The 26,163-nt window shown below is 39.1% G+C and overlaps 1 protein-coding gene across 2 annotated transcripts in view; it reads left to right on the top strand.

Moving 5' to 3' along the window:
• Window positions 1–11,161, top strand: part of SNX4 (sorting nexin 4) — a 55,070-nt gene extending 43,909 nt beyond the window's left edge. For both annotated transcript variants that reach the window (XM_055568486.1, XM_055568487.1), the window contains exons 9-14: window positions 341–406; window positions 3,605–3,694; window positions 5,209–5,308; window positions 7,013–7,158; window positions 8,226–8,340; window positions 10,002–11,161. In XM_055568486.1, coding sequence (XP_055424461.1) covers window positions 341–406; window positions 3,605–3,694; window positions 5,209–5,308; window positions 7,013–7,158; window positions 8,226–8,340; window positions 10,002–10,049 — 565 coding nt within the window. In that variant the 3' untranslated portion in view covers window positions 10,050–11,161. The remainder of the gene's footprint in view (window positions 1–340; window positions 407–3,604; window positions 3,695–5,208; window positions 5,309–7,012; window positions 7,159–8,225; window positions 8,341–10,001) is intronic.
• The last annotated feature ends 15,002 nt before the right edge of the window (window positions 11,162–26,163 follow it).

The raw sequence follows: 26,163 nt of genomic DNA, 5'->3' as shown, positions 1-26,163 counted from the left end.
AAGCATTCATAGTTTCTGAAAGCTCCACGGTTGATTTAAATAGGCTCTGTAGCTGAGAAAGCTATCTATAAGAAGAAACTGTTCTGTATGATACTAACTTTGTACTTAACAGCAGATATGAACTTTTGAATTAGCATTTTTAAAGCCTTCACTTGCATTTAGTTGTTAAACTTCAGGGGAAAGGAGCATATTTGAGTCACAGAAAATAAATCATCAAGAAAAAAATAAAATAGATATCATACTGTTGAAAAGCTAACTAGGAAAAAAATGTAAAAGATTCTGTTTAATAATATTTCATATCTAATTCATGATGGTTTTGGTTTTATCTCTTTCTTCATAGTGAGTGGAGTGCCATAGAAAAAGAAATGGGTGATGGACTGCAGAGTGCTGGTCATCATATGGATGTGTAAGTACCCAGAGAATTTAAGGTAGAACTGGAGGTGACATTTAGTGTGAAAGTGTTAGTGATTCTTCTGTTTTTAAAAAGTTTGCTGGCATTTGTATTGTGCTCTCTGTATACCAATTTGACTTAAAGAAGTTAATCTCAGGAATGCAAGATTAACATTCAAAAATCTTTCAGTTCAGTTCACATATTACCAGAACAGAGAAGAAAATCCAGATGTTCATTTCAGTGTATATCGAAAGCATTTTACCATCTATTCACAGTAAAAATTTTCATCAAACTAGGAATGTAAAGAATTTCCTCAATGTAAAACATACACCTAATACTGTACTTAATAGTGAAATATTAATGTTTTCTCCTAAAATCAGGAATAAGGCAGGACTGTTTGCTCCACCACTACTGGTAGAAGTGGTAGTAGAGGTCCTGGTCAGCGCAGTAAGGCAAGATCAAATAAATGGCACATGTCTTAGAAAGGAAGAAGGAAAACTGTCCTGTCTTTATTGGCAGTTAACAGGATTTTTCTCTAGAAAATAAAGAATCAGCCAAAAATACTATAGAACTAACAACTGAGTTTAATGAGAATGCATGATACATAATGAATATATAAAAAAACCATTTTTTCATACTAGTAAAATTAGAAAATAAAAGCTTAAAAATGCTGTTTATAATAGTGTGAAAGACCTCTACACTGAAAACTTTATATATAAACATTGCTAAGAGAAACTAAGTACCTAAATAAAAGGTGAGATTAAACCATGTTCATAGATTGGAAGACTCAGTAGTGTTAATATGAGCATTCTTCCTAAATGACAGTCCCAATCAAACCTCCAGAGATTTTTAATAGAAATTGATAAGCTGATTCAAAAATGTATATAGAAATTCAAAGAACATGAAGTAGTCAGAACAATCTTGAAAAAAAGGACAAAGTTGAACATATTACCTGATTTCAAGACTTACTATAGAGCTACAGTTATCAGGAGATATTGAGATAAATAGATCCGTGGAATAGGATAGAATTCAGAAATAGATGCACATTTACATAGCTCATTTCAAGAAATGGCTCTAGAGTAACTGGATATCTTCATGGGAAAAAAACTCCTGAACCTTGAGGTCTTCCCTTTTGGCTCAGTAGTAGAGAATCCTCCTGACAGTGTAGGAGCCACAGGTTCAATCCCTGCTCCCGGAAGAGCCCACATGCCACATGGCAGCTAAGCCCCTGTGCCACAACTATTGAGCCTGTGCTCTAGAGCCCAGGAGCGACAACTTCTTAGCTGACGTACTGCAGCTCCCAAAGTGTGCATTCCCTAGAGCCCAGCATATGCTCTGCAACAAGAGAGGCCACTGCAACGGGAAGCCCATGCACTGCCGCTAGAGAGTAGCCCCTGCTCTCTGCAACTAGAGAGAAGCCCATGCAGCAACAAAGACCCAGCATAGAAAGGAAGATGGAAACTGTCTTTATTTGCAGTTAACAGGATTTTTTCTGTATAAATTGTATTTTTTCTGTGGAAAATAAGTAATTTTTTAAAAAAGTGAATCATTAAAAATAAGGAACCTTGAGCCATATCTCACATCGTACATAAAAGCTAATTCAGTTTGGATGACATACATCAATATAAAACCTTAAACTATAGCTTTTAGTAGGAAATAGAATATTTTAGCAGCCTTCGAGTAAGCAAAAGATTTTTTTTAAAGGACATGAAAGGAAAAAAAATCTTTTAAAAATGGTAAATTGTTCTTCAAAATTAGAAATTTTGGGATCTCCCTGGTGGTCCAGCAGTAAAGACGCCATGCTTCCAGTGCAGGGAGCACTGGTTTGAGCCCTGGGTAGGGAACTACTACCTAACATGCTGTGCCAAAAAACAAAAAAAAATTAAAAATTCAGCTTATCAAAAGATTTCCTTTGTAAGTGGAAGGAATGTAGGAGTACTGAGTCAGTTGGGGAAGATAAGTTCTGGAGATGGTTGGTGATAATGGTTGCACAACACCATGAAAGTACTCGAAGCCACTGAACAGTATACACCAATAAATTGTTAAAAAGGTGAATTTTACGTTATGTTTTACCACACACGAAAAAACACACCCTATTAAGATGGTGAAGAGGCAAGCCACAGACCGGGAGTAAACATTTCCAACCAAAATATATAAAGAGCTCCTACAACTGACCAATAAAAAGACAAAAATATTTACTTTATTTAAATATCATTTTTCTTTGGATTATTTAAACTGACCAGCTGCTTTTCAACTATTTTGTTGTCTTCATGCATTCTGTTGACAGGACAGTCTCAGTATTTGCAGGAATTTGGGATTATCCCTTCACTTGGTTTATGTAAATGTTAAATAAAATTAATTTTAGTACTAATACCTAAAACATCTTTACCACTTACCCCTTTCTCCACACTGTGTTTCCAGTCTTCAACCCACCAGCCACTTACCTTTTTTGTTTTCTTAACATTAACTTTTCCAGAATCGTAGGTTTATGAACTATAGAGTTTTTCCTACTCTTAACAATGATTCTCAAGCCATTTTTCAGTCACATAGGACAAAGTCCACACTCTCACAAATGTAAATTTATATTTACAGAATACATATTTTGCCTACTTTCATAAATACTATAAGCACATCGCTTTTCAGTGAGCATTAACTTAGATTTTTTGTTTATTTTTTAATTCAGTAAACTTGTTTACTTAACTACATGAAGCAGGCTTGGAGGCATAAAGTATATTTTTATACTTTGTATAGTTGATTTGCAATACTATGTTAGTTTCAGGTATATAGCAAAGTGATTCAGTTATATATTTATTTCTTTCAAATTTTCCATTATAGGTTATTACAAGATATTAAATATAGTGCCCTATGCTATACTAGGGCACTGTGCTATATTTAACAAAAGATACTACAGTGCTTATTAAGCTACCTTAAGAAGGACCATTTTTTTGTTTGTTTTTTTATATCCAAGACCTTGCTAAACACATTTTGGTAAAATTCAGTAGAATTGTCATGGTAATTAAGGATTGCTCTTTGGGGGAGGGATAAATTAGGAATGTGGGATTAACAGACACAAACTTATTCTCATTTTCTGTATTTGGTCAGTCATTCATGGGTAGCAAGTGGTCAGTGGACCACGCTTTGAATAGCCCTTCTTTAGAATATTAATATTTTGTGTCTTGATAAAAGTTACTATATACGTAATTTTTTAAACAGGTATGCATCTTCTATTGATGATATTTTGGAAGATGAAGAACATTATGCAGATCAGTTAAAGGAGTATCTTTTTTATGCAGAAGCATTGCGGTAAGTATAATACATGTTCCAGATGCAGTCCTATGGCTGGTCAACATTCTCTTCATCTGTTACTCTAAAATAAAGAGAATAAGATGATTTTTAAATGAATTCCTTCCCCTAGATATTGAATGAGATCTCACTGTATTCCTATCTGTTGCAGAGTGCTAGACATAGGAATTTAAGATGATCCTGATCCCTGGTGGCTCAGATGGTAGAGTCTGCCTGCAATGCAGGAGACCTGGGTTTGATCTCTGGGTTGGAAAGATACCCTGGAGAAGGAAATGGCAACCTACCAGTATTCTTCCCTGGAGAATCCCATGGACAGAGGAGCCTGGAGGACTACAGTCCATGGGGTCACAAAGAGCCGGACATGACTAAGCGACTAACACTTTCACTATATTTGAAACATTATATTGATAGAACCTTTTAGTCTCTGGCTTCAGGTCTGTCTGTGTGTTGTATCTGCTTTTTCCAGCTTGGAGATTGGAAGCAGAGTACACACTGAGTGTGTGTTATTATGATCTGTCATTCCATTGTATATTACCTTTAAATTCTGATTTTCCATACCTGCATATTTTATCTCCTTAGCAAGATTGTAAAATTTCTTAATGTCAGGACTTTGTCTTCTGTTTTTATGATATCTCCTACAGGGCCAAGCAGAATTCTCTGGGAGATATTCCAGTTTAGAAAAATGAATCATTTTCCTGTCACTTTTAAAATCAGTATAAGAATTCTGTTAATAAAACAGAAGAGCAGTATTCCTTTGGCTGTTCAGTAGCTGGGATGAAAACATCACATTGTTAGCATTTTTCCTTCTAGAGCTTTGAGTAGTACAGGTCACACCAAGCTTTTTCAAGTAACTTACCAAAGGAAGGTTGCTCAACACAATGAACTCTTTGCAACTCTTAAAGATTATAGAAAAGATGAATGTATATTGATAAAGAAACGTGTCTTTGGTATATAGTTCAGAAATGCCTAGCTAAAATCTAGAACAATATATACCATCTATTAATATGAATTGTGTCTGGATTGTAGAACTATGGAGAAGAAAGTGTTTTTAAAACTTATTTAGTACATTCCTGTATTTGAATCTTTTTTTTTAGTAAGCATGGATTACTTTTATAATAATAAAAACTAATAGACATTTCTAAATAGAAAACTTTGAGATAATCTTTTTAAATAATACTCAGTTGTTATGTGAGATTATAGCATTAATTCCAGTGCTGTACAAAAAAAGCTTTTTTAAAAAATGTATGTGATAAAGGTATGTTTATTGAAGAAAATTTTGCAAGTATCTGGAAAACAACCTTTTTTGATTTAAAATATAAAGTATTTATGCTTAGGTTCTGCTAGATTAAATTTTTAATATTGGGGTACTACATTTTAAGCTTAAAATTTCTAGATATAAAAGTTCTGACCATAGTAAGACATGAATGCCTCCACTATACCTGCTGGGGAAAAATTTAACATGTTAATAATTAGAGAGGCCACAAAAATTAAATGGCAGCACTTTTTTCTCCTAGGGCTGTGTGCAGGAAACATGAACTTATGCAGTATGACTTGGAGATGGCTGCTCAGGACCTAGCATCCAAGAAGCAGCAGTGTGAGGAACTGGCAACTGGGGTGAGCTGTTTTCTGTTTGGGTCTTTGGTATTATAACGAACCTTAAGTGAAATGGGCTGCAGGATGCCTGTAGCTTTTAAAGGGGAGTAATTTGTGGACAACTGTATAATTCTTTTGGTTGTGATCTTGACATAAAAAGATATAAGCCACTAGGGGCTTCCCTGATGGTCCAGTGGTTAAGACTATGTGCTTTCATTGCAGGGAGCACAAGTTCAATCCCTGATCAGGGAACTAAGGTCCCACATGCTGCATGGTGGTGGCCAAAAATTAAATTTAAAAAAATTAAGTCTTAAAAAAAAGTAAGCCATTAAAACATATATAGTGTTATAAGAAATTTTGCCAAATTGCACTGTATAATAAGAACCATCTCTTTTCTGATTAAGTGAAAAAAAACATTATTCTTTGGGATTGAAATAATGACCTTTGCAAGGTTTAATTTTATCACTTACATTATAGAAATCTTAGTTAACTTGAAAAACTGCCCTGTTAGAATCATTGTTTCTCTCCTAACAGAGCTTTTTGTGTACTTTATTCTTGAATCCTTACAGTGAGTACTTGTGAACAAAATTTTGTATCTTACTGTATTAGACTTAGATCATTTTTATAATCAGCTTTCTACTGTTCAGCTGTTTCATTGGAATAAATTAGCCGTCGTGGTGAGGGCACACAATCTGGAAGTAATGAGGCAGTGACAGTGCCACTGTTTGTAAGTCATCTCATAGTTAACAAGTCCTGTACTTTTAAAAGTGCTTGTGGGTTACCCACATAAAGATACGTGGGGAAAGACCTTTGACCATGAAGCAGGTATGCACTGGCTTGATTTATTTTTAAAATCCAGGGGAAATTTCCAGTCCATTTTCAGGGAGCCTGGTCCTCTACTCCTGCATGTGCAGGGAAAAGCATTTCCTTCAGTAAACTGCAGAGAGTGAGGAGATGGTGAAGTTTGAGGCTTGGGTGTAGGCATTCTGTTTTATTAATGGATAACCAAGAGTTAGTGTGAGTTATGCAGATTTTCAATGGTTTTTTCAGTTTGGTTTATTTTCATTGTTGCCTGTTGAATTTTATCCATTTTTTATGATCACAGAGTAATTGAAAAAATATGACTGCTGACATAAGTAACTTGCCTAGTATTTCACCTGGAAGTTTTCCATATGATGAAGAAGCTCAGTAAAAATTTTTCCTTTTTTGATTCTTCAGCATCTTCTAGTATTATAAGCCTTAATAGTAGCCCCCTGGTTGTATGGTTTGTGGTCTTCTGTCTGAGTTAGGGGGAAATAGCTATTTCCTCTTTAAAAAAAAATTGTGATAAAATATACAGAACATAGCATTTATTATTTTAACCATTTTTCAAGTTCAGTAGTAGTAAGTTCATTCACCTTGTTGTGCAGCCAACCTGCAGAGCTCTTCATCTTGCAAAATTGAAACTCGATACTTATTAAATATCAACTATTAATTTCCCTCTTTACCTAGCCCTTGGCAGTCACCATTCCACTTTCTGTCTCTGTAAGTTACACTATGGATATTTCATGTAAGAAGACTTGTACTGTATTTGTCTTTTTGTGACTGGCTTATTTTACTTAGCATGGTGTCCTCAAGGTTCATCCATATTGTATCGTGTGTCAGAATTTCCTTCCTTTTTAAGACTGAAAAATATTCAATGTACAGATGTTATTTATCCATTCATCTGTTTCTGTTTCATCTTAGACTGTGAGAACATTTTCTTTGAAGGGAATGACTACCAAGCTCTTCGGTCAAGAAACTCCAGAGCAGAGAGAAGCCAGAATAAAGATGCTGGAAGAACAAATAAAGGAAGGAGAACAACAACTTAAGTCTAAAAATCTGGAAGGCAGGTAAAAATGCTGGGATGTTTAACATGGCTAGACTTGTAGGCTCTGTGGCAGGTGGCTTATAACCATTCCTAGCTTCATCAGTGTCCCTGGATGTAGCCTCATCTTCTAAAATACAGTGATTGAATATTCCTAAGAAACTTGAGTAACCAAAAATCATGTTACATAGAAGCAGTTGTGTTAGTATTGGGGAAAGAGGAAGAAGGAAGTGTTTAAACGTCATAATATTATTTTCTTGTACTTTACATGATTTCTATCCTTTGCATATTTCCTCTGCTCTTTTCTGTCAGTTAAAAGCCTGATCATTCTGCAGTGCCCAGCTCTTGAACTGCTTCCTTTGTTAAGCCTTCTCACAGGCTGTCACAGCACTTGGTTCATACCCTTCTCCCGTGGCAGTTTGTACGGTGTGACTGTCTCTGGCTATACGAACCCTTCAAAGTCAGTGATTGTGTCTTCATCTTTGTGTCCCAGCACCTTGCATATGGCTTAGAATATAATTATTCCATAAATATTTTTAGAAATTCAGTTCTCAGAGATCTGCCATTGACTTTTGGGCCCATTTTTCATGTTGTTTTTGTCTGATAGTTGTTGAGTAGATCAAGGCAGACCAAGAGTTTCACTGATTTGGAGGTGGTTTTGTTAATTTTTGAAACTGCTGGTGTCAAGTAAGTCAAAGTAAACCAAAGACAGAGTTAAAAAGACAAATGGCTCTCAGAATTTTTAAAACTTTGTCATTTAAAGAAAATACATGATAAATGTAATACGTAATCCATCTTGTTGAAAAGACTGGATGTTTTGCAGTGACTCCAGGCAGGTAAGTTCTTGTGGCATCTGTTGGCTTATAAGTTGGTTCAAGGAGCCATTTACATCTTTTTTATAGGAATAATTTGAAGCTGAAATTTGTGGTAAAATAGACTATTAAAATATAGAAGAGTGTATGACTGACTGCTTTTTCTCTCACTTTATAGACAAAAACCCAACTCAGATGAGAAGTATTTATTTGAATTAATAATATGTAGTTTACTTAATTTAAATACGAATAATAATGATGACTGTACCCTTTATTTAAGAGAGTTTGTCAGAAATGCTTGGGCTGATATTGAACGCTTCAAAGAACAAAAGAACCACGATTTAAAGGAGGCCCTCATAAGCTACGCAGTCATGCAGATCAGTATGTGCAAAAAGGTAGGTTTTGGTTTCAGTGAAGGTACCAGTATATTCAGAAGTGCTGGCAAATTTCTTTAAAATCAGTTTCTTATTTGAAACAAAGTATATATCATTTTCATTTTTAAAGTCCATTCTTTGCCAGAATGTTTCCCAGTTTCTCTACTTAATTTTGAAAGAAATGTCATAATCAAAATCTTAATTACCAAGTCTCCACTCATCTGAAGTTTCAAATTTGTATGCCCCATTTATTACTTGCATTTGAAAATATGTACTAAAAGCATTATATGGTTATGTGATATTCTTGAACAGGGCAGTAAAATACCATTCCTAATAGCAATACATACTTTCATTGGAAAATGGTCTAAATGTTAGGGCTTGGATAAAGTAGTAGCTAATGGAGTATTCATTGTTAGAAAAGACAAGATAGATCTCACATGCACTGTCTTAATAAGATGGATCTCACATGCACTGTCCTAATAAGATATCCTAATAGGACGGCAGATGAGAAAACAAGCTACACACTAGTGCGTGTAATGCAATCCTGTTTTTGTGAGGAAGAGGAAAGTGTGTATTTTTTAAATGATTGTATGTATACAAATGAGTTTGAAAAGATACACATGAAAATGTGTATTAATAAACATGTTAATGATACCTATCATATAAGGTATGAACACTGAAGCTTATTCTGGTTAAAATAAGTATTTTGGCAGTGATGGAAATTTTTCTAAAACGATGTTGTAAGAACAACATGTATGACATTCCTTAACCTCATTTTCATAGCCCCAGTGCTGCCTGTGTGGTTACCAGTCAGTACTGGTGCTTTACCTTTCTCTAGTGCTTCTCACTTTATTGAGCGATTCAGCATGTTTTATCTCAGTAAATCATTTAGTAAGGCAATCTGGGACATTTTAAAGGATTGTGCAGTTTTGTTTTGTTTTTCTTTTTGTGTTCCATCAGGGAGGAAAAAAAACTAAAAAGATTGATTTTTTTCCTATTGTTCAAAGCCTCAGTAAATATTGATAAACTTCAATGTATAAGTATTAAAATATTCTTCATAAATTAGAAGTTATTGGAGAATATATATATATAAACAAAAGATATATATGTATATATCTAGTTTGTTGAAAACATACCTTCTACCACTTTCTAGATTTTACTGTTACATTTTTTACAAACATGCGTTTTTGTTTAAGCCTATTAGGTATATAATAACATGTTAGTTTTTGCTAAATAGCCTGCTGTAACCATTGAGAGGGAGTTTATAACTTTTTATCAAAATATTGGTTATTAGGTTAATTAATAGTTCATTAAATTATATTTAATTGTTAGACTAATCAAGTTTTTCATTTCAGATATTGCAAAACTTGTTTGTTTTATAAGTAGAAATGATATGAGTATATGATAGGAGTAAATGAGTCTTTCAAAAAGAAATAGGAATTCTGTCTCTTTTTTGAAGATAGGCTCATACAATGATTCTATTACTTTTTTCAGAAGTATTTCACTTTGACTTATATTAGCCATTGCCAGAAAAAGTATTCTGTTTGTTGGACTTATTGATTATTCCAAAAGGTGAAATCTAACATACCAGTAAGCCAAGTACTTGGGCTTTCAAAATCCTTCCAAAATTACATTTTAAGGTTTTGGGGGCTTTTTTTTTTTCCATTTGTTTGTTTTAAAAGGGAATTCAAGTTTGGACCAATGCTAAGGAATGCTTTAGCAAGATGTAATCCTGTGAAATGAATTTCTCTTCAATCAAAGTAGCCCAAAACAGAAGCACAAGTAAATAAAAAGATTTGTTACCCTGCATACACAAAAATATATATAGTAAGTTGAGTTAAGTTTGACTTTCCTTAATTTGATTATATTAATAATTATATTAATGTAGCACAAAAGGATGTATTTTAATGAAGATTAGATATTATAATTTGAGGTTTTGGGGACTGGTGCTGATCATAAAATGTTAATTAGATAAAATATACCAACAGATTGTTGCTTCTGAACCAGTGTCTGAGTATCAAGATGTTAGATCATTTCTAGAAGTTCATTTCAGTGCCCACTGTTTCATATTTGCTTACATAGGGAGTCTTTCCCTAAGACTGAATTCTTATCTTTATGTGGTAAGGCCCACTAATCTATCAGAGAGGGTTAATTTTTCTTGCCTTACAGTTGAGCTGTTTGGTTTGACAAAGCTCAGCTGAAATTTAGTGTGAAATCTAAGAATTTCTCCTACGTTCATTAATGCCCATGAACATGAATACACTAGACAATGCCTTCAGTGTATGTTTTACCAGAATTTTGATCTGGTCAAAAATTTTATACTGCCAACAAAGAAGACTCAACTTCTCAGTGGAATACATTGTTATAATCTAGGAATTGCTATACAGAAAGTTTTGAGTATGTTACATATACAAGCATTAAATTCTTAAATAATTCTTAACCTCAGTGATGAGCCTAAATTTACTCTGCTTGGCTCTCTATACATGGCATTTCAGGGTACAAGATGTAGCATTTCAATGTATAAGATATATGTAGTGAACATATGTATTAGTATCTTCATTATTATCATCCTTTTTTATTGCTTGGCTGTAATTTTTATAAAGATAAATTATATTGCTTTGTGTATGTGTTTTTGTGGTATATGTTCAGAAGCCAAGCACCCTTGGAATTTGCTAGCTTTGCAGAACTCTACATGTGTACACATTATTACTAATTATGTAAAAAAATTTTTTCAGTACTGTTCAACATTTGACTTTTTTACATGTTTGAAATGTTGCTGAATTTTTGTGCTGTTTGCCAGACTTATACAGTAAATAAATGAAGTACTATGTTGGTTTTCATATGATTTTTGTTATTTAACAAAGTGGTCTATATCTATTACTATCTGATGCCCTGTGGAAAAATAATATATGCCATACTATGTTTTGAAGAATTTCAGTTCAGTTCAGCTCAGTCATGTCCGACTCTTTGTGACTCCATGAATCACAGCACACCAGGCCTCCCTGTTCATCACCAACTCACAGAGTTTACTCAAACTCACGTCCATCAAGTCAGTGATGCCATCCAGCCATCTCATCCTCTGTCGTCCCCTTCTCCTCCTGCCCCCAATCCCTCCCAGCATCAGAGTCTTTTCCAACGAGTCAACTCTTTAATTGTATACATTTGTCTTATGCCAAAATGTTGGATTTCTTAAAAATAAGATGCTGAAATGATATATGATTTCTAAATTTTTACCTTTTTTTAAAAAAAGATAAAATTGTTAGAAGCAAAAGTCATCTTGATAGGTACACTTTTCATCCCACTGAAGTGTATCCTCTCTTGGCTCATGAAATAAAATAGCTTTCCATTTGGCCTTCAAAATCAAAAGCCTTTTCTTCCAACCTAACCTTATGCTAAAAAAAATGTATTAGAGGACTTCCCTGGTGGTACAGTGGATAAGAATCTGCCTGCCAGTGCAGGGGACACAGGTTCGATCCTTGGTCCGGGAAGATTCCACATACCTTGGAGCATCTAATCCATGAGCTACAACTGCTGAGCCTGCACGATCTAGAGCCTGTGAGCCACCACTAATGAGCTCCTGTGCAGCAGCTACTAAAGCCCATGCACTTAGAGCCCATGCTCCACAACAAGACAAGCCACTGCAATGAGAAGCCTGCTCACTGCAACAGGAACAATTCCAAGCAACACCGAAGACCCAGCACAACCAAAAAAAAAAGTATTAGATTTTTTTTCTACTACCTGACCTAATTTGAGAAGGTCACTGATACCTATGTTTTGAGATAAATTAGCAAAAATATTTTATGATCTCTGAAATACACAAATACTCATTTGGTTGTATGTATATTTAAGTAGGAATATCTTGATGGATTGAGTTTGAAAAAGTTTCACTTGATAGTACAATAATTCCTTTAAAAAGAACTCTTAAAGGTTTTATGTGAAAATCATTTTTGGCACTATCGTATGTGCGTGTGTGCTCACTCAGTCGTGTCTAATTCTTTGAGACCCCATGGACTGTAGCCCGCCAGGCTCTGTCTGTGGGATTTCCTTCTCCAGGGGGGTCTTCCTGACCCAGGGATTGAACCCACATCTCCTGCACCGGCAGGCAGATTTCGTTACCACTGCGCCACCTGTATGCGTTTACCCTTTTCAGTATTTAAAAACTAGAACTCAAAAATGAATTATTTAAAGAGGAGATAGATCTCCGTAGATAAATATAAAAAGCTTGTATGAGCAATAACTAGAGAAGACTTATTACATAAATGTAAATACTTCATAATGGAGGAAAATTTAATCTTTACAGTGTACCAGTGATGCAGTTAGTGCAGTCAAAGCATTAAAATTAACTAAAGTCATACCTCACCTTCATTTATATCCAAAAACTTGATGAATGAGTCACTGGTAATTACAACATAGCATGCAAAACAGGAACTGAGAGTTCTTAAAATTCAAGCATCTTTAGAATAAACACATACCCAGCTTGGAATGGAATGAAAAGCTGAGGGTTATGTAACAGGAATGCTAGCTAGGCTTTGTATATTCTTATAATCATTTTTTATATTTACATGCATACTCTCTTCATGGTAGAATTTACTGATTATCCTGGAAATATTTACCTAAAAAAATTTTAGAAAAATTTTTTTTAATTTAATAATCCAGAGAAATAAACTAACAAAAGGCCAAATCAGTAAAATTGTACTTCCTTCCTTAGTTTTATAGCTTTAAATATTATATATTTAAAAGAGCATACTAGAGGGAAAAAAATGAGCCAATAAAATTCAAAGTAAGTAGAACAAAGAAATATTAAAAGCAAGAGCAAAAATCAGTGATATTGAAAACAGGTAATACAGTTAACAAAGCCAAAAGTTGGTCTTTGAGAATATTAATAAAATTAAACCTTGAGCAAAATGATGGAAAAACCTAAAAGACAGATTATCCCTATCAGGAATGAAATCAAGAATGTTATTTAGATCTTTCAGATGTTAAAAGGATAATAAGGAATGTTATGTACAAATGTAAACCAATAAATTAAAGTCATCAAATTTCTTGAAAAATACAGCTTACTAGAACTGACACAAGACAGAAAATGTGAATAGTTTTAATATTAAAGAAAATATCAGAAATTTTCATACAAAAGAACTCCAGGTCCACTTTACTATATTGGTGAATTCTAGCAAACATTTAAGGAATAAAAAACTTTAATTCTACACAGATTTTCAGAAAATAGGGGTAAAGGGAATACTTCCCCAATTAAAAAAAAATGAGAACAAGTATTACCCCAATAGTGAAACTAGCCAAAGACATTTCAAGGAAAGAAAGTGGACATACCAATATATATCATGAACATAGATACAAAAATTATTGAACTGTTAGCTAGTTGAATCCAGCAATAAATAAAGAGCATAATACCTTATGACCAAGTAGAGTTTATCTCAGAATGCAGGGTCATTTTAAAATTACAAGAGTCAATTACTGTAACCTACCCTGTTAACAAAATAAAGGAATCCTTCATGATCACTTCAATACATGCAGACAGACATTTTACAGGATTCAACTCTGATTCATGACTTAAAGCTCCGAAGAAACTAAGAATAGAAGAAACCTTAATTTGATAAAGTGCATCTGTGGAAAACCTATAGCTAACATCATATCTAATGTTGGGAAAGTTAAGTTCATCACTAGACAACTCCCCACTAGACAATACATGTCCCCATTTCCCCCTTTGCTCCCACCAATGCTGAAATTCTCTGGCTTTCTCCCTTCAACTGTCTCCTTCCCAGATTGTCCCTGTGCTCACTTTTCTCAGAATATTGTTGAACCTTGAAGAAGATTGATGCCTCATTCATAAAGCTTATAACAGGAAATTCATTCACGTATGTTCACCAGGTGGACACTCCACTAGTCCAAAAAGTGTGGGGAATCTGCATTCAGCAAATTTTATAAAATCATCCCCAGGTGAAGGTGGAACTAGTTGATTCAGTAGCAAAAGTCCAAATGAATAAACCATCGTGTGATACAAGCAGCATCAGCAGAAGATGAGGAGAAATTCCTAAATACTCGGTTGTTAACGCCTTGATTGCAGAGCATAATAGCTAACATGCATGAAAATGCTATTCATATTACACCTAAAACTGAGGCACAATGTGGCAGCGTGCTGGCCCAACTGCTAGAGTCAGAGTTTAAATGAACCCAAATAACATGGCTCTAGAGCCTGTACTTTTCAAGGCTTTTCCCGTTTGGAGGAGCAGAGACTTGGAGGAGACCCTCTGGGACAGACCCATGAGGATGGCAGAGGGATAGAAAAGGCAACTTTCATCATACTCAGACTGTAAGGTATTTGAAAGGAAAATGTCATGGGTACTTTTGAAAGTGGGGGCAGGGAGTGGAGACATAAGAGAGAAGCAGGATCTGGTGAAATAGACTAGTGCTCCAACTGTATGTATTTGTGAATAGCTTGGGGATCTAGTTAAAACACAGATTCTGATTGAATAGTTTATAGAGTGGAGCCTGAGAGTCTGCATTTCTTAACAAGCTCCCAGATACTGGCAGTGCTACTGGTCACCCTTAAATGCATATATTTATATTATATTGGACATCACTAGCTATTAGGCCAATGACCTGGCCAAACAGATGTATTTTGGTTCAGTTATTTAGAAAATATACAAAAATTTAGCAGTTATACAAAAAAAAAAAAAAAACCAACTTTTTAGTACTATGTCAAGTTTGGAAGTTTATATCAAAAGCAAATTCTGTGTTGAAGCTTTAATGATAAAGATGAGTATATGGATAATAATTACATAAAAACACTAAAATTTTATAATATAGTGATAAAAATAGCATTTATGAGGCATTCATCAAATATTGTGGAAGACTTGCTATTAAATAGAGTGATTTACACTGTACTTTTGGTTTATCTTTGCACCTTCAGAATTCCTCTAAAATGGCAGTAAGGGGAAAAATTTTTTTTTGAGTACCATTAAGGGCAAAGGGAACAGAAGAGACAACAGTGTACAAGAAATGTTGACAAAAATCACAAAAGTTTGGAAGAATAAAAAGATGGAGAAGTGTTAATTGACTAAGCAAAATGTTGACAACTGAAACTTAATAATACATGCTTATAGTGGGGGCTGCTAATGAGAAGCAAGCTAATTTGCACAGCAGAATGTAAGACTCAGGAATTAAAGGAAACCGAATGAATGGGTGTAGAGTTAAAGGTGGGGCAAGAGCAAGTAGACGCCCAGGACCTGACTCTTCTCCATATAATGAGAGCACCATTGCATATTACTATGAAATTTCAGATGAATAGAAAATTCCAGGAAAACAGTTAATATACAGAGAATTGCTATCATCATAGCATCAGGCTTCTCAATAGCAAAGTCTCCAAAAAGAAAAGAGTAATTGCTTCAGAATTCTAAAGATAAAGTATTTCCAGCTTGACAGCCAAACCGTCAATCACATGTGAGGCAGAACAAAGACATTTTGGGATACGTAGTTTCAAAAAATTCTCTTCCTATACACTTATTCTCAAAAAGCTATCAGAGGATGTGGTTCACCAAAGCAGGAGCATTGACCTGGAAGACATGGGATACAGAAAAAGGAGATCCAGCATAGAAGGTAGATGACAGAAATGCCCAGAAGACAGCCAGAAGGAGTCCCAGGAAGGCACTGTCCGTTGGGAAGCCAGAGATGGAGAGCTCCAGGAAAAAGAACGGCTGGGGAAAAGTTGGAATTGTAGGCTTCTGTGTAGATCTGACAAATGTGGAATGTTGTATGTGGAGCCATTGGAGTGGGATGTTAGACATAGAAAACTAAGCAATAAAAACAAGTCTATTATAATATTCAGGAGGAAAAGAAGTATTTTGCAGGAAGAGTATCATAATCAGAATATACTACATGGCTCTGAAAGTTAAAATATTTACATAATTACAATAATGGAAACCTGACAAAGAGCTTATCCAGACATGGTGCTAACCACTGTAATGGTTGTTTGGGAGGAGAGATTAAGCATGCCAAATAGTTAACCTAGTATGTTGATAAATCAAGACACAGCACCAGAAGCATTGTTAAAAAATACAAAGATAAATGTCCAAAGAAATGGCAAAAAGAAGTGAAGGGACTGAAGAATAGAGAATAGGTAGAAGGTGAAATAAGGGGCAGCTATTTTTGTCATAAACCTTTTTTTTTTTTTTTTAACACTGTATTGTGGAAATTCTCAAACATACTCAGAAGTATAGAGAAAAGTACAGTGAATCTCCATGTACCCCTCAACCAGCCCCAACAATTACAGACATGGCCAATCACATTTCATCCATACTCTGACTAATTTTATTTTATATTGTAAATCTTTAAATACTATTTAATTTTTAAAAAATTTATTGAAGTATAATTGATTTAGAATGTTGTGTCAGTTTTTACTGTACAGCAAAGTGATTCAGTTATACATATACATTCTTCTTTACCATTATGATTTATTATAGGAAATTGAATGTAAGTACTATTTAATTTTAAATTATTAGTTAAATACCTGCAGATGATAGGAATAATATTTGTGAAAAAGTATCACTACATACCAAACTGCTTTGTGACCAAAAGGAAAATAACAGTAATCACTGCCTCAGACAACATGACCCCATAGGAACCAACCATATCAAAATTGGTACATGTGGTAGACAGTATGCTGCTGCTGCTAAGTCGCTTCAGTCGTGTCCGACTCTGTGCGACCCCATAGATGGCAGCCCACCAGGCCCCGCCGTCCCAGGGATGCTCCAGGCAAGAACACTGGAGTGGGTTGCCATTTCTTCCTCCAATGCATGAAAGTGAAGAGAGAAAGTGAAGTTGCTCAGTCGTGTCAGACTCTTAGCGACCCCATGGACTGCAGCCCACCAGGCTCCTCTGTCCATGGGATTTTCCAGGCAGGAGTACTGGAGTTGGGGTGCCATTGCCTTCTCCCGGTAGACAGTATAATACACTAGAAATGAATATGGATATGAGTGATAAAAGTGAGGAAAACACACATCTCTCCAGAAGTGGCTCCAAAGGAATTGTAACTAAAAGAAAATTAAAGAAGTATCAGGAATTAGGCTATCAGCAAAATATGGCTGCAGTATACTGACATGAAGGCAATGTCCACATCTGCCCCTCCCCACTTACTGTAGACGATGTCATAAGTGATGGTTTCCAGTCATCGCAGTGAAGTACACTTCCTGCGTGTTAGAAACTCGGCTTGGTGTGCAAATGCTGTGCTCCTGTATGAGACAAGATGAAGAAAAGAGAAGTAATGTGAGTCAGTAGCTAATTCAGAACATGTGTAATAAAAATGTAAAAATAATTGCTTCTTTCGTCTAATATATAAGAAGCAGAGAAAAAGATGGGGCACAGGTCAAAAGGATTAAGAGTGGGGAACAGCGTATACATAACCAGGGAGCGGCTGACATGGGAAGGGAGGTATATTCTAGCACATTCATCTCTGATTACATTCCCATGCTGGTTTTAAAATAATTTGGCAATGACCTGCCATTTAGAACTGCTTACATTTTACCTGTCCCCACCCCCCTGCCCACAAGGTGAAAGTGAGAGTCGCTCAGTCATGTCCGACTCTTTGCGACCCCATGGACTATAGAGTCCATGGGATTCTCCAGGCCAGAATACTGGAGTGGGTAGCCTTTCCCTTCTCCAGGGTATCATCCCAACCCAGGGATCGAACCCAGGTCTCCCGCATTGCAGGCAGATTCTTTACCAACTGAGCCACAAGGGAAGCCCACCCACAAGTTGAGCATAGCTATATTTTGTTTGTTCAAAGGGAAAAGCTATCAAAAGCACAGAAAGGTAGCCAGCAGTGCATCAAGGCTCAAAAATGACAGATTCTTATCAGGAGAAGCAAGTCTGAGGCCAGAAACTCAGGGCGACCCCCAAGCCAAGGGGCAGCATGGGAGGCCACTGAAAGATGGTGTGGGCCCGCATGGGCGTTGGCACCTTCATTGCCTGTCCTGGCTCTCCTGCCCCTTCTTTTCCTGCCCTTGAGCTTCCAGTTTGGAGTGGGTGGGGGCAGTTAGTGATTTGGGAGTTGCTCCAAAGGACAGAATTACTGTGAGAAGAAATTAATACTGTGCGGTCAAGCACCTGATGCTCAGGCCAGATGAAAGGCAGATTCTTTCTGGAGGCATCAAGTGAATAATTCTTCCCAGAGTTGCTAAATTTTAAGAGAATGGTTGAGCGGTGTGTTTTCTGGTTAAAGGAGGTGATAAGAGCCAACGCATTCATTCCCTCAAAATCAATCCCTGATCTTTCCTACTGACTATAATAAATGTGAGAAAGAAATGTTCAGTGTTGATATTTATGAATTGTTAATTAGCATAGTTGACTTTTGTTGATCTCATTAGTGGGAGTCAAAATTAGAAGAAAAAAAAAATTCATGGGATTCTGATTCATGGAATTTCAGGTGGGGCCTGGGGTAAAAAAATCTGCATTTTCTAAAAATGTCCCAGGAGATTCTGATGAGCAACCAAGTTGAAAACACTTCATTCTAAGGATAGAGGCAAATGGTAGCCACCACAGTGGAGTTCAGTTATAAATGACACATTCCATACCCTTCTTTGCCTTCCAGATATGGTCAATAAAAATGCAGCCCATAAAAGTTGAAGCCCTTCCAAATATGGTCATGGATGTGGTGAAGAGTTCACTTTAGGACATGTGGAGCTTTGTATGATGAGAACAACCAGGTCGAGGTGACCAGGAGGGAGTTAGATATACAGGTCAGAAGCTCCAGAAGAGTCTTAGCTGAACATGGGTTTGGGGGACGTTAGCAGATAGATGGAATGAACACTGTGGGGAGCAGCCTGAATGAACGGAGACCCAAGTACGAAACCGTATGTGTGGATATGGGCATGACCATGGTAACTAATCTTTCTTCCTTCTACTTCGGTTTTGGTAAAAACTCAACTCTGTTTCTGTGTTAACCTGTGTTTAGTCTCTGAATGCCCATTTCTTTCAGCCACCACTCATGTGCTTTCCAGACTCTGACCCACCTGAGCTAATATTACTTGTCAACCTCTGATTTGAAGTATCCTTCTCAAAACTTAGGACCCAGAAATAAGTATGACCCTGCAGAGGTTCACCCAGTGTAAGCAGGATACAGGAAGGCTGCTTCTAGCTGGTGTTGAGACACCACTCGTTACCTGTCAGCCAGCTGAGGGTCACCACTGTGAGCCAGGTCCCTGTTTCCCTTACACCGCTAAAGGCGCTCAGGAACCAAAAAGAAGAAAGAGGGAGTCACTCAGTCCTGTCCAGCTCTGTGACCCTATGGACTGTAGCTCACCATGTCCATGGACTCCCATGTCCATGGACTTCTCTAGGCAGGAATACTGGAGTGGGTAGCCGTTCCCTTCTCCAGGGGATCTTCCCAACCAAGGGATCAAATCTAGGTCTCCTGTATTGCAGGAAGATTCTTTAACCACCAAACCTATGTTGTATGACATAATTCTACTTTTCTGGATTCACTATATATTCATATATACACACACACACACACACACACACACACACATATATATATATGTGCTAAGTCACTTCAGTTGTGCCTGACTGTGCAACCCCATGGACTGTAGCCCACCAGACTCTTCAGTCCATAGGGATTCTCCAGGCCAGAATACTGGAGTGGGTTGCCATGCCCTCTTCCAGGGGAGATACATATATATATATAGAGAGAGAGAGGTTTCAAGTTTCTCTCTGTATCTTTAGGTATAGATACATGCATACTCCCGGTAAAGGATTGGCTTCTCTTAGGACTAGGCCTGATAGAGGCACCAGTGTTCCCCATGTTGCTGTGTTGGTCAGGTGGGGATGACCGAAGAACACTGGCCCTACTGCAGCCCTGAAACCGTGGGTAACCATTAGTCAAAATTCCGTGTCACCTGCCTTTACTAGTCAAGGTTATCTACAAAAGGCTTGCACGTCCTCCATGCAGCAGGTAGCCTAAAACAGTAAGATGTTTGTCAGAGTTATTTTCCAGGAACTTGGGAGTCTGCTGCATCTAGTTTGAGCTGAGCCAGTTGAGACTGGACAAGACCACCAACCCTTGAAACGGCGTGCACGAGTGTCTGCCCAGTGACCTTCGATGGCAGAGGGCTCGCAACCACCCTCAGGCGGCGCGTGGTGCCTGCATTTTCCAGTTATGCGCTGACGCTTGTAGGCTAGTGACACCTGTGCAGAATATCTGTTACCTCACCTTTCCCCACGCTCCCCACACCTCAGGCTACCCTGCATCTTTATTCTTTATTCCTTAAGTGCCCTGAGCCCCTTGCCTGTGGGGAGGTACATGTGAGGCTTATTCGCCCCTGGCTGCCTTGTGAACAAGCCCCCTCTCTGCTGTAAACCTCAGCACCTCAGTGTTTTGGCTGCTGCGTGGGGAGCAAAATGAACCTGGTACCCGGTCTGGCAACAGCCCCTGAGAGGTCTAGTTCCCAGTCTGGCTCAGCAGAGACTCGGGGAGTCCCACTTCTGCTGCTTCCACCTGTCAGCAGCCCCGGTAAGTCAATGGAGGGAATGATACCCTCTAATTAAGAACTTACTTGACTGACCTTTGAAACAGACCCAGTTCTTCCAATGATAGGATCCCAGAATCTTCAGCAAGAAATGAGCTTGGAGATGATTTCCCGTCAATTTAGAAATGAGGAAACGTGACCAGAGAGGGGAAGTGACTTGCTCCCAGTCACACAGCAGATTCTCGACTTCCGGGCCAGGTTCCTCCCCTCCTGTATTTGCTCTGTCTCCTGAGCTAGTGGGCCTGGGTGGCTTGACCAGACCTCTCTGGCTCTCACGTCTCACCACTTGCTCAGTAGCCAGGGACGGGGACTGAAAAGGGGATAAGGCAAGCCCCCACACCAGGTCAGGGGGCACATGGAGAGCAGTTTGTGGGGAGAACACGGGAAAGCAATTGGCTGAATGAGTGTTTGGGATCAACACTGCCTTTCAACCACACAGAGACTTTGGACGGTTACTGTTGCAAACACCTCTCCAGTTCCTTCCTTAACTTGAGCCTGTGTATGTGACACCCTGGGGGGTGGGCAGAAGGCCAGTGATAGCTGTGTTTAACAGGTGGCCTGAGCCCCAGAGGACGATGGGTGATCTGGGTCACACAGCTGGGGGGACCAGGCCTGGAAGCCGTGGCTCCCCCTTTACCTGGCCCAGCCTGCAGGGAGGCCTCTAAGGCTTTTCAGGGGTCCCCCTGGTGGGGAATGGGTTCCTTTGGTGGTTGGCAGAGCCACAGGAGTCCTGTGACCTTCCCGCTTGTGGTGAGCTCGCCAAACCTGCCTGACACCTGAGCTCCAATGGCTTCTTTTCAGGCCCAGCTCATGTTCCTATTTGGGGGACATGGCCCTGCTTGGAAGTAACTGAAGACCCCCGTGTTCTCTTAGAGATGGAAACTGAACCATAACTTCTGGTGGGGCCTGGGTAGTCATGACAGAGAGCTGGTGTTACCACAAGGGTTGCCTTCTGCAACTCCCTGAGCTCATTTGCTTTTGTTTGCCTCAGGACCCGGGGACCTGGTGCCTCTCCTGCATAAGGCAGGCTTGGCTCCCAGCCCATCTTCTCTATCTAGAGAACCATCCTCACAAACTCATCTCAGCCACAACCTCCTGTGGGAGATCTTTGTGCCCCAAGTCAAAGAGCCTCCGGCTCCCCAGACCCCCTGTTCTTAGACTTTAACATCAGATGCTGAAATTGCTGGTTTCTTCATGGGGGCGGGGAGGGTTAGGGAGTGGGGGTCAAGTCTGCATTTGAAAAGGACATGTTTGCTTCAGCTACAGGGAGTAATGTACTCTGCAGTGTTTTTATTAAATTTCCAAATTGTGAAGTTCAGCCCTTTATCCTTACAGATTTTTTTTTGGTTGCTTGATCAGCTACTGAAAGAGGTGTATTAAAATCTACTTCAAAAAAAAATAAAATCTACTTCAATGCTGAACTTGTCAGTTTCTCCTCATAGTTTTGTCAGTCGATGCCATATACAATTTGATGCTCTCTCATTGTGTGCATGAAGGGTTTTAATTTTTATCTTTATTGATGCTTTTTATCAGTATTTATGCCTCTTTCTATTTATACCATGGTCCTTCCTCCATTTCAACTTACATGATGAGATTTTTCCCTTTAATTTTTAAGGACTACATATGGATAAACCATGATTTAATTACCTAGTCCTCTATTGTTGAACATTGATTGTATCTAATTTTTCACTTTTATAAATGTCACTGGAATGGAATTTTTGTATACAACCCTCTCTTCTTATTTCTTCTGCACAGAGTCCTAGTAGTGGAATTATGAGGTCAGGGCATATAAACGTTTTAAAGGCTTGTCATATCTGTTGTTCCTTCATGGCTATTGATCAAATTAGAATTTTGAGTGTGGAGTCACCCAGTTGGCTCTGGTTGAGCTATGTGTTCTTAAAATCGCTCAGTGTTTTAGGCGTGGTCTTTTTTTGTCGACCAGGCATCCCCCACATTTATGCACTTGGTGGACAATAAATGTAATTGAGAGCTTTATTCCTGTTACATTTCGCCTGTTAGTTTTGGCCCAGCCCGCCGATGCCTCAGCCTCTGATTCAGTCACCAATGTGGGGCCATGCCTTCTGTAACTTCGCTTGGGTCAAGATGGTAATGAGAAGAGGACCCCACAGGGATATTGAATTCTTAAGACTAATAGTTTATTACACATATACTATGCACCATGCATTATATATATGTTAACTCATTGAATCATCACAAAATCCCTCAAAAGAGGTATTTTGAAGAGGTAGAAAATGAAATTCACTTTAAGAGGTAGAAAATGAAATTCAGAGAGGGAGACTCTTAACTAGTCACCCTGCTCCGAGTGAGCGGAGCCACGATTCCAGCCCTGGGCTCGGGTTCCAGCCTGCGACCCAAATTGCCAGCCCTGCTCTACAGGAATCCACCAGCAGGTGGCAGTAGTGCTAATGGGCCTAGGAAGGACCTCTTGCTGGAGATCAGAAATAGCCACAAACCTGGATTTTCTTCCTATAAAGTAGCACTGACTCTTATTGACAGGCCTAAAACTAGATTATTCAATAAAATAAACATTAACCCAGCAGGCACATTCCTCAGGGTAAAAAGATAATAAAGTAAATAGACCTTTGACCGTGGCCCTCTCTTGCCTAGATTTCATCACTGTGATTCCTCAGGGGGAATCTGCTTTGAACTCACCTGCACTTGGATGATCCTTCCTGACTTTCCACCCACCCTTTGCTGCTCCTGCCCCTGCCTTTCCACCCCTGGCAGAAATCAAGGCTGTGGGGCCATATCCTCAGCCGGGAGAGCCTGTCAGAGCCTGGAGCAAGGGTTTTAGAGAGGGGAACTTGGTGGCCTGTGGAAACCCTTGGGGACTGGGGTAGTCCTATTTTTGGAAAGAATCTTCGACTCACGGCCCAACCACCTGTCCTTCAACCTATCCAACTTGTATGCGAGAATGTGCCTCTTTCTGATCTAGGAGCCCACAAACCCCTCTCATTTCTTCAGTCTCACACTCGCAGTTTGAGATTTTTCTGCCTCCTTTAAAAAAAAAAAAAAAAAAGGTTTTATTCTTTCTTTTTGGAGTTCCTGAACAAGCACGAGGGCTTTGCTTGCTGTTTTCCCCCCTTGCCCAGCAGCATCTCTTTCATACCCTTTGTACAAGCACACATGTGTATTGTCTAACTGCGTCTATCCTTCAACAGAAATAGAGCAGCAAAAGGATTTTTTTAACGTTTCACCACATGTGGGTTCTGCCTAAATGGTCCAGGGTTGAATTCCAAGCCTCCCCCAGCGGTGTCCCTTGCTGCAATCTGACTGCTCCCAGTGCCCAGTCTTCATGCTTGGGGGAGGGTCTCTCGCAGGCAGACAAGTTCCTGACTGTTAGGGACCTCAAGGTGGGGCTGGTGCTGGAGAAGCAGCCAGGGGTGGGATTCTAAGCTCCACCCTTTGCAAAGTCTGTGATTTTAAGGTACGCCCCTAGAGTTTTTGAGACTTGGTTTTCTCAGTGCAAAGTGGGCATAAGCATAGCATCTACTGTGCAGAAATGTTGTGTTAGGTACAATAATGCCTGTAAAGTGCCTAGCATAGCACCTGGCACACTGGGCCAAGTGCTTGGTAATGCTGGCTGTTGTTCAGTTAAGTAAGGATGGAGGTAGCTCATGGGATCATGGAACAATATTGCTGATGTGCCTGGAGAGGTCAGGCTACACTGTGGTCTGAGTGCTCATTTCCCCCCAGATTGATAATGTTGAAAGCCTTATGCCCAGCCTGATGGTGTTAGGAGGCGAGGTGTGTGGTTCAGAGGGTGGAGGCCCCCAGGAACGGAATTAGTGCACTTACAAGAGAGACCTCACGGAGCTCTCCCATCCCTTCTGCCATATGAGGGTCCAGAGAGAAGTTGGCACCCAGAAGAGGGCTCTCACCACAACCTGATTCAGCCAACATTCAACCTTGGACTTCTAACCTCCAGAACTGTGAGCAACTTCTGGTGTTTATCAGCCACACCATATGTGGTGTGATGTCAGGGCAATCCGAAAGGACTAAGGCAGGATAGTTCTCTCAAATAACCAGAAGTCTTGCTTCACCAACTTGGATGAAAATAAGAAACTATTATTTAAGGTCCAAATAAGCAATTCCAAGCTCCCAACATACAACTTGTTAAAAAATACCTCCTGTTATTTGTCAGTTATACTTCAGTAGAACTTTTAAAAAATGTGTCCTGTCAATAATGAATCTAGAAACCCTTAGTGGTTCTCAGTCATGGTCATTTCATGTCTGAGAAGATACAGGAGGCCAGAAGGACCATTCACCATGCGGCCTGCCACCTAGGCCACGACTGTTTCTCAGGGTTGTCTCTGCAGGTTGTGGTCAGCTGGCCTGGGCTTCCATGGCAGTGATGTTTTAGAAATAAAGCTCTTTGAACGCTGGGCTTCCCAGGTGGCTCAGCAGTGAAGAATCTGCCTGCAGTGCTGGAGACACGGGTTTGATCCCTGGGTCAGGTAGATACCCTGGAGAAGAAAATGGCAACTCACTCAGTATTCTTGCCAGGAAGAATCCCATGGGCAGAGGAGCCTGGCAGGCTACAGTCTGTGTGGTCGCAGAAAGTCGGACACAGTAGCACACACACGCCTCTTTGAACTTCTCCACACAGATGCTGGTCAGCCGGGGCTGGTTTTCTCCAAGGCTCTGAATCCTTCAAGGGCTCTTTGTGTCCCCTGGAAGCTGTCCCTCATTGCAGCTGCCAGCAAAAGTAAAATGGCATCCAAGGATGCTGTTAATCCCCCTTCAACCCTGCAGCAAGCATCAACTCACTGTCATCCCCAGAGCTGCTTCCCATCCTCCCAAAACTCCGAGTTCCAGAATCCCTGGAGGAAGTCCTTCATCTCCCAGCCCCAAGTTCACAGCAACCCTGGACTCCTCTTCCCAGCAGCACCTCCCATTTCCTTCAGGAGAAGCCACCATCCTGTTGCTCCTGTATTTGGGCGAGACAACTGCAGCCTAAGAGAGGCAAGGAGACCACCCAGTACACACAGCTGGTCAGTGTATAGAGCTCACAGGTTCTGACACACAGCATAGAGCTCTTTCCCCAAAGCATAAGGGGCCTGAGTTAGAGTGGAGAAATTGGGAGTGGCCAGGGGTCAGGAACAGGACAGTTAAGATAGGCCGTTGTTGACTTTGCAGTTCATGGGGGTAGAGGTGATGAGGGGGCCCAGGCGTGCTGAATGTTGTTTTGCATTTTTGATAGAAACTTCCCTTAAGAGCTGTGCAATTAGGTGCTTAATGAATCAAATAGTATTTTGAAGATTAGAAGGAAATACCCAGTGCTGGC

This window comes from Bubalus kerabau, chromosome 2, assembly GCF_029407905.1.
Source record: "Bubalus kerabau isolate K-KA32 ecotype Philippines breed swamp buffalo chromosome 2, PCC_UOA_SB_1v2, whole genome shotgun sequence".
Taxonomy (NCBI): domain Eukaryota; kingdom Metazoa; phylum Chordata; class Mammalia; order Artiodactyla; family Bovidae; genus Bubalus; species Bubalus kerabau.
This window is presented reverse-complemented; position numbering and strand designations above follow the sequence as displayed.